Genomic DNA, 15,006 nt, shown 5'->3' with positions numbered 1-15,006 from the left:
CCACCCGGCATTGTCTGTTTACAGAACAGCGTGAAAGGGGGCTAACAAAGCATGTAGAGAAACAGATGGACTACAGTCAGTAATTGTAGAACTACAAAGTGCTTCTATATGGTAAGTGGAGCTAATAAAATGGACAGTGAGTGTAGAAACGAGGGGGTGGTTTTAATGTTATGGCTGATCGGTGTATAGTAAACATAGGAAGCATGGCAGTGAGCCACCTGAGCACCCAACCGTCGACCAATAATGATCAGGCAAAATCTGTATTCATATTTAAATCCCCAAATTTCCATCCCTTCTTACTTGTGCATGTTGCCCACACTGGGGTGGAGGGTGCTGAGGCAGTTACAGCTGAGGTTGAGCTCGGTCAGGGTGGAGATGGAGCTCAGAGCCAGAGGAAATGTGCCCAGCTGGTTATTGGAGAGGTTCAGGCTCTTCAACCGAGAGAACCTAGTTTGTAAGCAAACACACACACACACACACACACACACACACACACACACACAGACACACAGACACACAGACACACAGACACACAGACACACACACACACACACATACACACACATACACACACACAGACACAAAGAGAGAGAAAATAAGTGGTTAGGAAATAGACTCAGTCAGGCCTGGAGCTTCACTATGAAATGACAGTGACCCTGCTGACTCACCAGCTCAACAAACACACACAGTACACACCAGCATACACACACATACACACATATTACACACCAACACACCCACACACACCTCCCATTGTCCCGCTCCCTCTCATCTCCCTCCATTGTTTTCGTCGAGCTGCAACAGACTGGCACTCGGTCCACTCTCCATCCTCATCTCCACAACGGCAGCCTGCCGAAAATTCCCATGGCCGAGAGCGCCTTTTTTTACCCAGCGTGCCCCGCCGCTGAAGAGGCGTGGGGGGCCCAAAGTGCTTTGAAGCTTTTGTGCTTGGGTAAATATGATCACAAACAAGGTTGGATGCTTTTACTGAAAACAATCACGTCTCTTTCAGTAGGCAGGCGGTTCAGCTATAAAGCGCAGGGTTGAAGTTTTTATACCGAGGCTGAATGTTTGAGACACGGACTTAAAAAAAGGAATAAATAAATAAAAGTAAAAAAAGTGTTCTTTATTAGCGTTACTGTGGGTTCCCAAAACATCTGCTGGGTCAAACACAGACAGTAAACAGTAAAATCCTTCACTTAGTGGTGTAAAAACCAAAAAAAACAAAAAAACTTTGTGGCCTCCTAAATACTTGTTAGTAATAACGATTACATTAAGCCTGAAGCTGTTGACTTCTCTGTGTCCATATAAAAAGGGCTAGTTTGACTGCATTCATTAAAAATACAAGCACAGTGTCCTGCCATGGCCGGGCCAAAAAAGCAAACCTCTAATGCTGAAAGGAAATATGTCTGGATAGTCTGATCCAATCCAGGATTGTTAGGTTTGTTTGTTTTTTCTCTCTCCCAATTTAGCATAGTCAATGTGTCTTCTGATCGCTGATTTGCAGTCGAGGTGGGTATACCGCGTGCAGCCCTTAGTGCACTCTGCACAGGCGCCTCTCTATCTGCCAATCAGGGTCCTTACACAGCGTTTGAAGACCCCACCCACATAGTCCGGTCACCCCGCCCTAGCAGAACCGTGTCTGCTGCAGGCACTGCCAATTATGCCCGCTAGATGGCGCCCAGCCTACCAGTGGCAACGCCAAGTTTCGAACAGAGAGTTCAGAATCTTGGTGCTGGTGTGCCTAATACTCTGCTGAGCCACCTGGGCACCCATATTTTTTTTACTAGTGAACACAGTATTTTTTAATGTGCCTTTACCAATCAGTTAAGACAATCACAAAAATGATGATACGACCCAAACAAGATTATTTTAATACAGCTTATTTTTACCCAAGTATTTAGACTCAAAGTAAGCTCACCATAGTAGACAGACCATTAAAGGGTTCAGACCAACCAGGCCTGGTTGATTTTGACGCTCAAAGAAGCTTTAAGGGGAAGAAGATTTTCATGTGATGATGATGTGAAAGCAGCGGTGCATCAGTGGATACGCCCTCAACCAAAAACATTGTTTGCTGATAGTATTAAAAAGTTGGTACAACGCTGGGGAAAATGCATTGCAAAGGAAGGTGATTACGTAGAAAAATGATGTCATTTGTTTTTAAAATTCTTAATAAATAGACATTTTGTGCGGAAACTTTTTGAAAAACCCTCGTACATCTGCATTTAACTGGTGTAAGACAAATATGAAAACAAGTACTCTACCACTTTGTTTTGGTTATTTAGAACACTATCATTGCACAGACTCACCGTTTATATTATTAGGATCGCATGTACATCTGCTCATTCATTTTATGCGATTAGCTAATCATGTAGCGGCTGTAAAGTGGATACAATTATATAGACACAGGTCAAAAGGTTCAGTCAATGTTCACATCAAATACCAGAACATGGAATTATATGATAAGATATGATATGAGTGACTTTGACCGTGGTACGGTTGTTGGTGCCAGCCAGGCTGGTTTGAGTGTATCAGAAAGCGCTGAACCCTTGATAAGCAGTTTTAGTTGACTGGAAGGCAACAGCAACTCAGATAACCGCTGTTTACAACTGTGCTGAGCAGTAAAGCATCTCAGGATGGACATGTGGAACCCTGAGGTAAATGTGCTAACAGAAGAACCACATCACGACCAGGGATCAGAGGCTACAGTGGGCACAGGTTTACCCAGAAGTTTAAGACTGAAAAAACAATACTTGGGCTGATGAGCCTGAGTGTGTGATGGAGCTTTTCAATGGGCGCAAGGCACACAGTAACACCCTGGACGGGGCGCCAGTCCATCGCAGGGCAGACACATATACACACACAAACACATACACACACACCCATTCACCTATAGTGCAATTTAGTGTCTCCAATTCACCTCACCTGCATGTGTTTGGACTGTGGAAGGAAATTGGAGCTCCAGGAGGAAACCCACACAGACACGGGGAGAACATGCAAACTCCACAGAGAAAGGACCCGGACCGCCCCGTCTGGGGATCGAACCCAGGACCTTCTTGCTGTGAGGCGACAGTGCTACCCACTGAGCCACCGTGCTGCCCTATTTTAAAACAATAGCTGATAATATAAACTTAGCAGCTTTAACAGCCTACACTCTTCCTCAGTGTTTATGTGGGAATTTATACCCATTTAGTCAAAAAATAAATAAATAAATAAGTAAACAAAACATTTGAGGTCAGACACAGGTGTTAAATGAGAAGTTCCTTGCTTTCAGTCAACATTCCAATTCATTCCATTATGTTAATAAGTGGTTAATTATGGTTTAGATTAGGGCTCGGTGTAGACCATTAGAGTTGCTTCACACCAAACTCTATAAATCGTGTCTTTAAGGACCCTGCTTTGTGCACCATGCAGGAACAGTAAGGAGCCTTCCCTAAACTGTTTACACCTAGTTTAAAGCATAAAGATTTTGTATGTCACTGACCCACATGTATGTATGTATACAAAACCCCCACTTCCCATCCCAAAACACACACACACACACACAAAACACACAAACATACACACACACACACAAATAAACACACACACACACACCCCTACACACCTCTGGAGCGGCTGCAGCGAGTGGTCAGCAGGAAGGAAGTTGTGTTTGAGGTTGAGGTGGGTGAGGTCGTGACTGTACAGCAGATTGGGAGGCAGTTTCTCCAAACTACAGCACGACAGATCCACTGAACTGATCCTCTGAGACACCATCTGAGAGAGAAAACAGCAGTGACACAGAGAGAGAGAGAGAGAGAGAGAGAGAGAGAGAGAGAGAGAGAGAGAGAGAGAGAGAGAGAACGAAATTATTTAGTTATTTAGTGCACTCGACTCTCGGGAGTCTTTACTGTGATAAGACTAAATAAGACACAAACACTATTTGCATTTAGTCAATTAGCAGCTGAAAGCTCTGACCCACTCAAACCAGACTCACACACTCTTTCTCACTCACACACACACACACACACATTACCATAAGGTTAAGCGCACCTCTATTTATTTATTTATGTATTTATTTATTTAAGTTTTAACACCATGTTTAACACATTAGCACCTCCATTTAAAATAAACGCAGTACTGATTAACCACAGTCCGTGAACAACCTGGTGTTTCCTAAATCACCAAACACCTTATTCTGCTTCCCCGACATCAAATCATTTCATCCATCATTAATACCTTCCTCCTCTCCTCCATCCCTCTCAGCCTCTCTCTCTCTCTCTCTCTCTCTCTCTCTCTCTCTCTCTCTCTCTCTCTCTCTCTCTCTCTCTCACCGTCTCTCCTGTGCTAATCTGAGACTGTGTCGGGATGAACAGAACTGACACTATGAGGTTGTTTCTGGGAAAAGTACAGGAAAATAGGTTGTTCACGCTGCCCTACATGCGTCCACAGGCAATAAACTAAAGAAGAGAAAGAGAATGATTCTGGCTAAAATGGACACATGAACATTTTTTATTCTGGTTGAGGTGGATACATGAATGTTCGGGTCTCCAAAAAATGGGAGGGAATGCGAGTTGATTTTCTGTCTGAATGTATTGTAGGTTTTTTTTGAAATAATAATAATTTAAATCTATCACATTTAAAATTATTACATTTACATTTTTGGCATTTGGCAGACGCTCTTATCCAGAGCGACTTAACAGAAGTGCTTCCATAGTAAACATTTCATTACTCTAGTTTAAGTAGACAAATCTGCTAAAACCTGTAAGCATTTTTTCTTTTTTTTTTTAAGAAATGGAAAGAAGTGTTAGTAAGTAAGTATAAGTCAGCAAGAGACTCAGATGTTCGGACAGACAGAGGAAGTTCGTTCCACCACTTGGGTGCCAGTACAGTGAAGAGCCTTGATGCTCGTCTTCCTTTAGTCCTGGGTGGAGGATCAAGTTGAGCAAGACTAGTGGCTCGGAGGTTGCGTGGTACAGAGCGGGGTTTGATTAGACCATGAAGGTAGCTTGGGGCTGGTAAATTTTTGGCTTTGTAGGCGAGCATCAGTGTTTTAAACTGAATGCGTGCAGCTACAGGAAGCCAATTATTATTATTATATAATATATATTATATTCCTCCAAAATGAATCAATGAACTGGACGCTCTGTCTACACAAAATCAGATCTTTCCAGCTTTATTAAAGAAAAATCCAATAAATCCAATAAAAATCCAATAAAAAGATCAGACAAGCCAATCATCTACAAATGGGTCTGTTTCGACACGGCCATCCTCGGGTATGGCCCCAAAACCCTTGAAGTACCCACAATGCTTTGCAGTGATGTCCTGGCAAATGAAAGTTTAAAACCAGTCAAAATGAAGAAGCAAATTGAAACGAGACGTCCCGAACAAATTCATAAACCTGTCCAGTACAGTACAGTACAGTACAGAAAAATAACACAAATGGGCAAGCTACCCAGCAAAGCCCTTGCAGTTTCACATGAAGTGGCACACTTGATTGCCATTGCAGCAGGAAGGACGGGGGTTTCACCAGTCGTATGTGGCTTGTGTTTTTTTTGCAATGACGAGCGTGATGCACGGTGGTAAGATAGTGACTGTGCATGTGTGTGCATGTGTGCATGTGTGTGTGTGTGCACATACATAGACCGTATGTATTTCATATTTCTAAATTGCTCTTCTGCTTTCTGTTCCGTGGCGTGGTTAGTGCTTGAGGGAGGTTAGCCATGACAGTATTGTGTCAATCAGTAGTGCATCAGACCGCTGTGCCACCGGTGTACATATACATATATATACTGCCTGGCCAAAAAAAGGTCACCACCTGGATTTAACTAAGCAAACAGGTAAGAGCCTCCCATTGGAAAATTACTGCATGGGCGATTATGTTTCAGCTGGCAACAAGTTATTTAACCCTAACTGATGCAGTGAGTAGCTTCTCATTTGTTAAACAACCATGTGGAAAGACTCATCCTGTGGTCGTGGAAAAGATGTTCATCTGTTTCAGAAGGGTCAAATTATTGGCATGCATCAAGCAGAGAAAACATCTAAGGAGAAGCTGAAACTACTAAAATCGGGTTAAGAACTGTCCAGCGCATTATTAAAAAGTGAAAGGACAGTGGGGGGGGCATCTTCGAGGAAGGAATGTGGTCGGAAAAAAATATTGAATTATCGTGATCGGCGATCACTTAAACGTTTGGTGAAATCAAATGGTAGAAAAACTACAGTAAAACTCAGGGAGATGTTTAATAGTGAAAGTAAGAGCATTTCCACACACACAATGTGAAGGGAACTCAAGGGATTGGGACTAAACAGCTGTGTAGCCTTAAGAAATCCACTTGTCAGTGAGGCTAACCGGCAAGAACGGCTTCAATTTTCTAGGGAGCATAAAGATTGGGCTCTGGAGCAATGGAAGAAGGTCATGTGGTCTGATGAGTCCAGATTTACCCTGTTCCAGAGTGATGGGCGCATCAGGGTAAGAAGAGAGGCGGCTGAAGTGATGCACCCATCATGCCTAGTGCCTACCGTACAAGCCTGTGGGGGCAGTGCTATGATCTGGGGTTGCTGCAGTCGGTCAGGTCTAGGTTCAGCAACGTTATGTGCTTAAAGAATGAGGTCAGCTGATTACCTGAATATACTGAACCACCAGGTTATTCCATCAATGGATTTTTTCTTCCCTGATGGCACGGCCATATTCCATGATGACAATGCCAGGATTCATCGGGCTCAAATTGTGAAAGAGCGATTCAACGAAATATTAGAGTGTGTGACCTTTTTTTTGGCCAGGCAGTGTATATTTGTATGTGGCCCTGTAGCTGTGGCCGTTTTGGGCGAGGCACTGCAGAGGCACTCAGGAGAGTACATCAAAATTCTTAAAAAAACTATTTTAAAAGAGAAATTGGCTGTTTTGAAGAAGATAATGATCCAAAACACATCAAAACTGCATTTAGAATGAATAAATGATGAATGATTTATGAATCTGCCTCATGTGTTAAACTAATATTAATTTTCTGCATATCCCAGCTTGTTGGGCACTGGGGTCAGAGTGCAGGGTCAGCCACTGTATGGCACACTGGACTGAGAAGCCTCAAGAACCCAGCAGTGGCCGAGCTCACTGAGCTACCACTGAGGCTACATTTAAGCTTTTGGACAGTCCTGGCATCAACCGTACTAAAAAATCTGGGTCAGAAATAAACAAATTCTGCCAAGTAGAGTGGTCAAGAAAGTGGCCAGGTTGTGTCAGAAGCTTTTTGATGGTCAGTAAAAGTAACCAGTAATGGTAAGAAGAACTAGGGGATGTATGACCATATATTAAATGTATTCAAACCCAGATAATTGTATTCTATTTTTAGAAAACCCAAAATAAAGAGACGTGTTCCGATTGTTCGACTACAGAAGCGGTCCAGTTGCAGAAAGGATCGAGACTTTATTCTTTACAAGTGTATGTAAACACATGACTGTAAATACATGGAAATGTCTGAAGTGTCTTTGAAGCAGTCTTGATCCTCATTGAAAATACCAAATTCTAATATAATTTTTGAATATGCATGTAGAAAGGCGCCCAGGTGGCACAGCGGGATGTTCCGCTTGCACACCAGCACCGAGTTTCTGAACTCCCCGGTCCGAAACTCGGTGTTGCCACCGGTCGGCTGGGTGCCATCTAGTGGGCATAAATGGCAGTGCCTGCAGCAGATACTAATTGGCCACCGTATCTGCAGGGTGGGGGCCGGACTATGTGTGGGTGGGTGGGTCTTCATACGCTGCGTAAGGACCCTGATTGGCGGAAGAGACGCCTGTGCAGAATGCAGGGGCGAGAAGAGGAGGCTGTACACAAAATTTAGTGTGCTAAAGTTGCAAGTTGTAGCCTAGTGGTTAAGGTAATGGACTAGTAATCAGAAGGTCGCTGGTTCAAGCCCCACCACTACCAGGTTGCTGCTATTGGGCCCTTGAGCAAGGCCCTTAACCCTTAATAGCTCAGACTGTATACTGTAACTATAATGTAAGTCGCTTTGGATAAAGGCGTCTGCTAAATGCCGAGGAAAATGGGGAGAAAATGCACTAAAAAAAAAAAAAATAAAAAAATAAAAATAAAAAAAAAATAAGATTAAGCATGTAGAAAAGTATCCCATTGCTTGTTTTATGTACTGAATTACGTATGAATTTATATTATTAAACACACAGACCTTGGCAGCATGGCGGTGCCAGCGGAGATGCTCGGTGAAGCTGTCAAAACTGATGTAGTAGGTCTGACTCTGAGGTCCGGCTGAACTGAAGGCCAAACAGTGACTGTGTTTCTTCACCTCCTCTACCTACAAAAACACAAAAGAGGAGCAGGAACAGTGAGGGGATGTAACATTTTATTTTAATTTATTGGGATTTTAACGTCATGTTTTACACTTCGGGTACATTCATGACAGGAACGGTAGTTACTCATTACACAAGATTCATCAGTTCAAGTTTTAATGTCAAACACAGTCATGGACAATTTTGTGTCTCCAGTTCACCTCACTTTAATGTCTTTGGACTGTGGGAGGAAACCGGAGCTCCTGGAGGAAACCCACACTGACACTGGGAGAACATGCAAACTCCACACAGAAAGTACCCGGACCGCTCCACCTGAGAATCGAACCCAGGACCTTCTTGCTGTGAGGTGACAGTGCTATCCACCAAGAAAGGTCTGGGTCCTTTCTGGGCCCAACAGTGGCTGCATGTCAGAGCTGGGATTCGAACTCGCAACCTTGCCATTGATAGCCCAAAGCTCTACACACTAGGCCACCACTGTTGAGGGGTGGCACAGTGGCTCGGCGGGTAGCACTGTCACCTCACAGCAAGAAGGTCCTGGGTTCGATTCCCAGGTGGAACATTCTGAGTCCTCTCTGGGCCCAACAGTGGCTGCATGACAGAGCTGGGATTCGAACTCGCAACCTTTCCACTGATAGCCCAAAGCTCTACCCATTAGACTGCCACTGTTGAGGGGTGGCACAGTGGCTCGGCGGGTAGCACTGTCACCTCACAGCAAGCAGGTCCTGGGTTCGATTCCCACTCTGGGTCCTTTCTGGGCACAACAGTGGCTGCATGTCAGAGCTGGGATTCGAACTCACAACCTTTCCACTGATAGCCCAAAGCTCTACACACTAGGCTGCCACTGTTGAGGGGTGGCACAGTGGCTCGGTGGGTAGCAATGTCACCTCACAGCAAGAAGGTTCTGGGTTCGATTCCCACTCTGGGTCCTTTCTGGGCCCAACAGTGGCTGCATGTCAGAGCTGGGATTCGAACTCGCAACCTTGCCATTGATAGCCCAAAGCTCTACACACTAGGCCACCACTGTCGAGGGGCAGCACAGTGGCTCGGCGGGTAGCACTGTCACCTCACAGCAAGAAGGTCCTGGGTTCGATTCCCATGTGGAACATTCTGAGTCCTCTCTGGGCCCAACAGTGGCTGCATGGCAGAGCTGGGATTCAAACTCGCAACCTTTCCACTGATTGCCCAAAGCTCTACCCATTAGACTGCCACTGTTGAGGGGTGGCACAGTGGCTCGGCGGGTAGCACTGTCACCTCACAGCAAGCAGGTCCTGGGTTCGATTCCCACTCTGGGTCCTTTCTGGGCACAACAGTGGCTGCATGTCAGAGCTGGGATTCGAACTCACAACCTTTTCACTGATTGCCCAAAGCTCTACACACTAGGCTGCCACTGTTGAGGGGCAGCACAGTGGCTCGGTGGGTAGCACTGTCACCTCACAGCAAGAAGGTCCTGGGTTCGATTCCCATGTGGAACGGTCTGGGTCCTTTCTGTGTGGAGTTTGCATGTTCTCCCCGTGTCTGCGTGGGTTTCCTAAGCACCCTAAGTAGGCAAATTGCCCCTGACTTTACCCCTGATGGGCAGGATGCACATTTTGACATGTTAATGCATCAATTTCCCCCAGATGAAGAACAAGATGAGTGTTTTGATTGGTTTAACGCATTACCTTCCCACCGATGAGGGGCAGGATGTGCATCTTCCCTGCATGACTGGCTTTAACTGACGACACCATCAGGCACGTGCCGCACAGGATGACGTGCCGGCGGCTCCAGCGGTTGACGGGCAGCTGCAGTTTGCCTTTGCGCACGTTGTAGGTCCCCGATAGCTGCACCCGCTCCGAACTCGCCATGTTGTCCGGCTTTCCTGCGGAAACACACACAAAAGAAACTTTGTATTATTATAGTAAGTAATTCCCATATACAGAACATCATCATCCATAAGTAAATGAACCACATTTCAAATATTTATCTAGAGCAAAGACTCTGATTGGTTTTGTAAATTATAGTTTGCTGAATTACACAATTACTTTTCTACTCTTCAGCTTCAGCTCATGGACGGATGACTTTAGTCTTCTCAAGAACTTACAAGAATTTACACTGATCAGCCATAACATTAAGGCCACCACCTTGTTTCTACACTCACTGTCTATTTTATCAGCTCCACTTACCATATAGAAGCACTTTGTAGTTCTACAATCACTGACTGTAGTCCGTCTGTTTCTCTGCATGCTTTTTTACCCTGCTTTCACCCTGTTCTTCAATGGTCAGGACCACCACAGGACCACTACAGAGCAGGTATTATTTGGGTGGTGGATCATTCTCAGCACTGCAGTGACACTGACATGGTGGTGGTGTGTTAGTGTGTGTTGTTGTGTGGAGTGTGGAGTTTTAAAAAAACACTTCACTGTCACTGCTGGACTGAGAATAGTCCACCAACCAAAAACATCCAGCCAACAGCGCCCCGTGGGCAGCATCCTGTGACCACAGATGAAGGTCTAAAAGATGACCAACTCAAACAGCAGCAATAGATGAGCGATCGTCTCTGACTTTACATCTACAAGGTGGACCAACTAGGTAGGAGTGTCTAATAGAGTGGACAGTGAGTGGACATGGTATTTAAAAACTCCAGCAGCGCTGCTGTGTCTGATCCACTCATACCAGCACAACACACACTAACACACCACCATCATGTCAGTGTCACTGCAGTGCTGAGAATGATCCACCACCTAAATAATATCTTCTCTGTGGTGGTCCTGTGGGGGTCCTGACCGTTGAAGAACAGGGTGAAAGCAGGTTAAAAAAGTATCTAGATAAACAGATGGACTACAGTCAGTAATTGTAGAACTACAAAGTGCTTTTATATGGTAAGTGGATCTGATAAAATGGACACAGTGTAGAAACAAGGAGGTGGTTTTAATGTTATGGCTGATCGGTGTATTTTGACAGGAAATCACCAAGTTTTCCACAGCATGAGTTGGCGCTTTAGTTTCCTATATTTGCAAATGATGGCTCTCAATGTGGTTTGGTGGAGTCCTAGGGCCTTACTCATGACTTCTCTTTCACACTAATATTTCTTGATTGTATTTTCTAATTTCAAATTTCTGAAATTTGAAATTGGTAAGCTTCTACAGAACATTAGACACTATAGAGCCAAAAGTTTGTGGACACAAGATCATAAATCCAAACCAAAAGAATAAAGAGTTGCATCCACAACAGCCCTCACTCTTCTAAGAAGGCTTTCCACAAGATTTTGGAGTTTGTGCTCATTCAGGTTAAAAAGGGCCTAGCTCATAATCAACATTATCAAACTTATGGACCTTCTGTGTGGCTGAAACATTTGAACTTAATAATTAGAAGGGTTGACCAAGGGTGGCACGGTGGATAGCACTGACGCCTCACAGCAAGAAGGTCCTGGGTTTGATTCCCAGATGAAGAGGTCCAGGTCCTTTCTGAGTGGTGTCTGTGTGGGTTTCCTCCGGGAGCTCCGGTTTCCTCCCACAGCCCAAAGACGTGCAAGCGAGGTGAACTGGAGATAGAAAATTGTCCATGACTGTGTTAAACTTGTGAACTGGTGAATCTTGTGTAACCAGTAACTACCTGTCCTGTCATGAATGGAAGCAAAATGTGTAAAACATGACGTTAAAATCCTAATAAACAAATAAACATACGATGCAACAGCTTGTGATGTTTAAGTTTAACACCAGAGCTACAAATTCTGAGGTCGGGCTCGATTTCTCCACAGCAGCCCAGTCCAGAAGAGCATTTAACCCCAGATTAAGTGCACAGTCATGTTTTATGTCCGGCTGAGACGCAAAACAGCGTGAGCGCTAAGGATTGATCACACCGTAAAGTGCCAGAGTGACAGAAGGGTTCGGCAGGGGTCGGCCTGTCCTGATCCTGCTCCCGAGAAGATCAGCAAGCCTGTCACTGTTACTGACCATGTACTGCAATCAGAATAAAACATCCAGAGCAGGTTAATGAAAAGGACTGACGAGTTTATGAAGCGTGTCAGATGCTGTATGGTGCGTCACCTGACTTGGAGTTTGCATCGCCATTTATTTTGATTAAATCACTTGCAATTAGCCACTGAAAACTGTTCAGGGCTTCACCAGTGTTTAGATTGGACGAAATATGGGGGGAAAAAAACAAAAAAGGTGAAGCCACTAATCACTTCTTATCTGTACCAGGCAGATGACGATCAACTCAAACAGCAGCAATAGATGAGCGTAGTCACAGACAGAGGACACTGTGTTTAAAAACTCCAGCAGCGCTGCTGTGTCTGATCCACTCATACCTGCACAACACACACTAACACACCACCACCATGTCAGTGTCACTGCAGTGCTGAGAATGATCCACCACCCAAATAATACCTGCTCTGTGGTGGTCCTGACCATTGAAGAACAGGGTGAAAGCAGGCTAAAAAGGTATGTAGAGAAATAGATGGACTACAGTCAGTAATTGTAGAACTACAAAGTGCTTCTCTATGGTAAGTGGAGCTGATAAAATGGACAGTGAGTGTAGAAACAAGGAGGTGGTTTTAATGTTATGGCTGATCAGTGTATGTGGACACAGTGCAATAAAAATGTAGCATTCTACAACTGACAATATGAAATATGTTTTTGATGTCATATACGTACATGTACCCACACAAACTAATTACAACAAACACAAATACAAGATCACACGCCCACTCACACACACACACACACACACACACGGCAGTGATGGGAGATCTATGTGAATTTCCAAACCGGAATGAAGAGTTTAAAAAAAGGATCCGAGCGGAAGCCAGCAATCGAAACAATGCCCATCGGTTTCAATTGATTCCAAGGTAGTGAGAGGACCTTCCACCCAGAGAGAGGAGTGACGGGAGAGGAGGGAGCGAGGGTGGAGGACAGCTCCGAAAAAAACCCACCCCAGAGCCAGCGGTTCCATCAGGGACGTCCTGTTCACAGAAGCATGAGAAGCAGCTCTGGATTCATTTGTGTGTGCTCATGTTTACAGTGTGACGGCACACAACGGCTCTGCTCGCAGGGAATTATGGGATATAAACTAAGGTGAGTGGCAGAACAAGGTTGATGTCTACAAGGTTCAGTGTGATAAACGATAGCGGCTTTACGTAAGGAGATCAAACAGATAACCTTCGCCCACGACAGTTCCCAAACACTGATAGCATTTAGGAGTAATTACGCCTTATAGTGTAGGAATTATATGTAATAATTTAAACAAATCGATTGAATTTTTTGCACAATTTAACAAGCAACAAACCAAAGATGGAAGTAATAAATTGCATTTACAATTTTAGAATCTAGCAGACACCTTTATCCAAAGCAGCTTACAGTGCTGTGACAGTATACAGTCTAAGAAATTGAGGGCTTTGCTCAAGGGCCCAATAGTGGCAACCTGGCAGTGCTGGGGCAGTTCAGCACCTTAACCACCAGGCTACAACGTCCCTTATAATGATACTAATAATATTAATAATACATTTTAATAATAATAATGAATAATAAATAATAATAAATAATAATAATAATAATAACAATAAAATAATAATAATAATAATAATAATAATAATCAAATAAATAAAAATTATAAATAAATAATAATAATAAAATAAATAATAATAAAAAAAATTAAAAAAAAATAAAAAAAATAATAATAAAAAATAATAATAATATAGCAGACAAAATCGGCTGCGGAAGAGATCGAACTAAAAAAGTACTGGGTCTTTCGACGCTGTATTAGGACCCTGGTTAGTAGCCCAATGTGTCTGTACAGAAGTGGAGAAATGCTAAAATGGGAGAAAAAAAGCATTGGCAGAAGACCAGATTGCAGATTGGTTTTAATGTGTAATGATTCCGTCGTTCATGATCTAAATGTTCTAAATATGAATTTAGATTAAGTTTTTAACAGACAGAGCTCATCGAATATGAGCTGTTAATTTTGATCATTTGGACAGTTCTACCTATAGATAGGGTAATACCTAAATAACAGAGGAACTACTTAATACCATACTAATGTTTCTGACTATGAAAGGACCCCCGTCATCAGTACCGTCTCTGTTCCTGCATCTCATGCTACTCTAACCTCTCACATCACAGTTCCCACCAAACATGCCACTCATGTCCCAGTTAACAGACCATTGTTCTTGGACACAATGCCAGTCTAACCAATTAACCAATTCTCTCAGAACTCTCCTCCCAACAGGACGTCTGTTTGAGGTCAAATCGGCCTGCAGTGCCCACACAGACCATCAATCTGAACAATCCAAACACAGTTCCTGCCAAATCTGCCACTCCAATCTGACTGCAGTGCTTCTGGCCAAAATACAACAGATTACAGTGTATTTTGATCCAATACTCCACTCTAACCAATCAGATTACAGTGCTCAGACTGAAAACACCACTCCAGCCAGTCTATCCAGTGTTTCTTCCCAGCAGGCCATTTTACCAGTAGGGAAAAAAAATCTACATTAAGAGATTGGAACTTTTAGAAATTTCAGTCCAAACCATCACTCTATCAGTCAGATTAAAGTTTTAAGCCACTGCCACTCCAACCACAAATATTTATACCAACTCACACCTAAAAGGAGAAAAATCTAATCCACCTGTCAATATGTTGTCAATTTGGAAGAAAGGACACCTAAGTAAATACCTGGAGGAATCCCAATCAGACAAGAGAAAACTAACTTCTAGAAATACTATGGGGAAAAAAAGGTTCATGAGAGGTTAC

General features: G+C 43.6%; 1 protein-coding gene across 1 annotated transcript in view; it reads right to left on the bottom strand.

The window, feature by feature from the left end:
- phlpp1 (PH domain and leucine rich repeat protein phosphatase 1) overlaps positions 1-15,006 on the bottom strand; it is a 113,768-nt gene that overhangs the window by 21,297 nt on the left and 77,465 nt on the right. The window contains exons 2-5 of the mRNA XM_062994405.1: positions 9,939-10,135; positions 8,157-8,282; positions 3,608-3,756; positions 301-447 (exon numbers count right to left, since the gene is read on the bottom strand). Of these exons, the coding sequence (XP_062850475.1) occupies positions 301-447; positions 3,608-3,756; positions 8,157-8,282; positions 9,939-10,135 (619 nt within the window). The remainder of the gene's footprint in view (positions 1-300; positions 448-3,607; positions 3,757-8,156; positions 8,283-9,938; positions 10,136-15,006) is intronic.

This window comes from Trichomycterus rosablanca, chromosome 4, assembly GCF_030014385.1.
Source record: "Trichomycterus rosablanca isolate fTriRos1 chromosome 4, fTriRos1.hap1, whole genome shotgun sequence".
In the NCBI taxonomy this organism is placed as follows: domain Eukaryota; kingdom Metazoa; phylum Chordata; class Actinopteri; order Siluriformes; family Trichomycteridae; genus Trichomycterus; species Trichomycterus rosablanca.
Note: the sequence above shows the minus strand (reverse complement) of the source record. Positions and strands in the feature narration are given on the sequence as shown.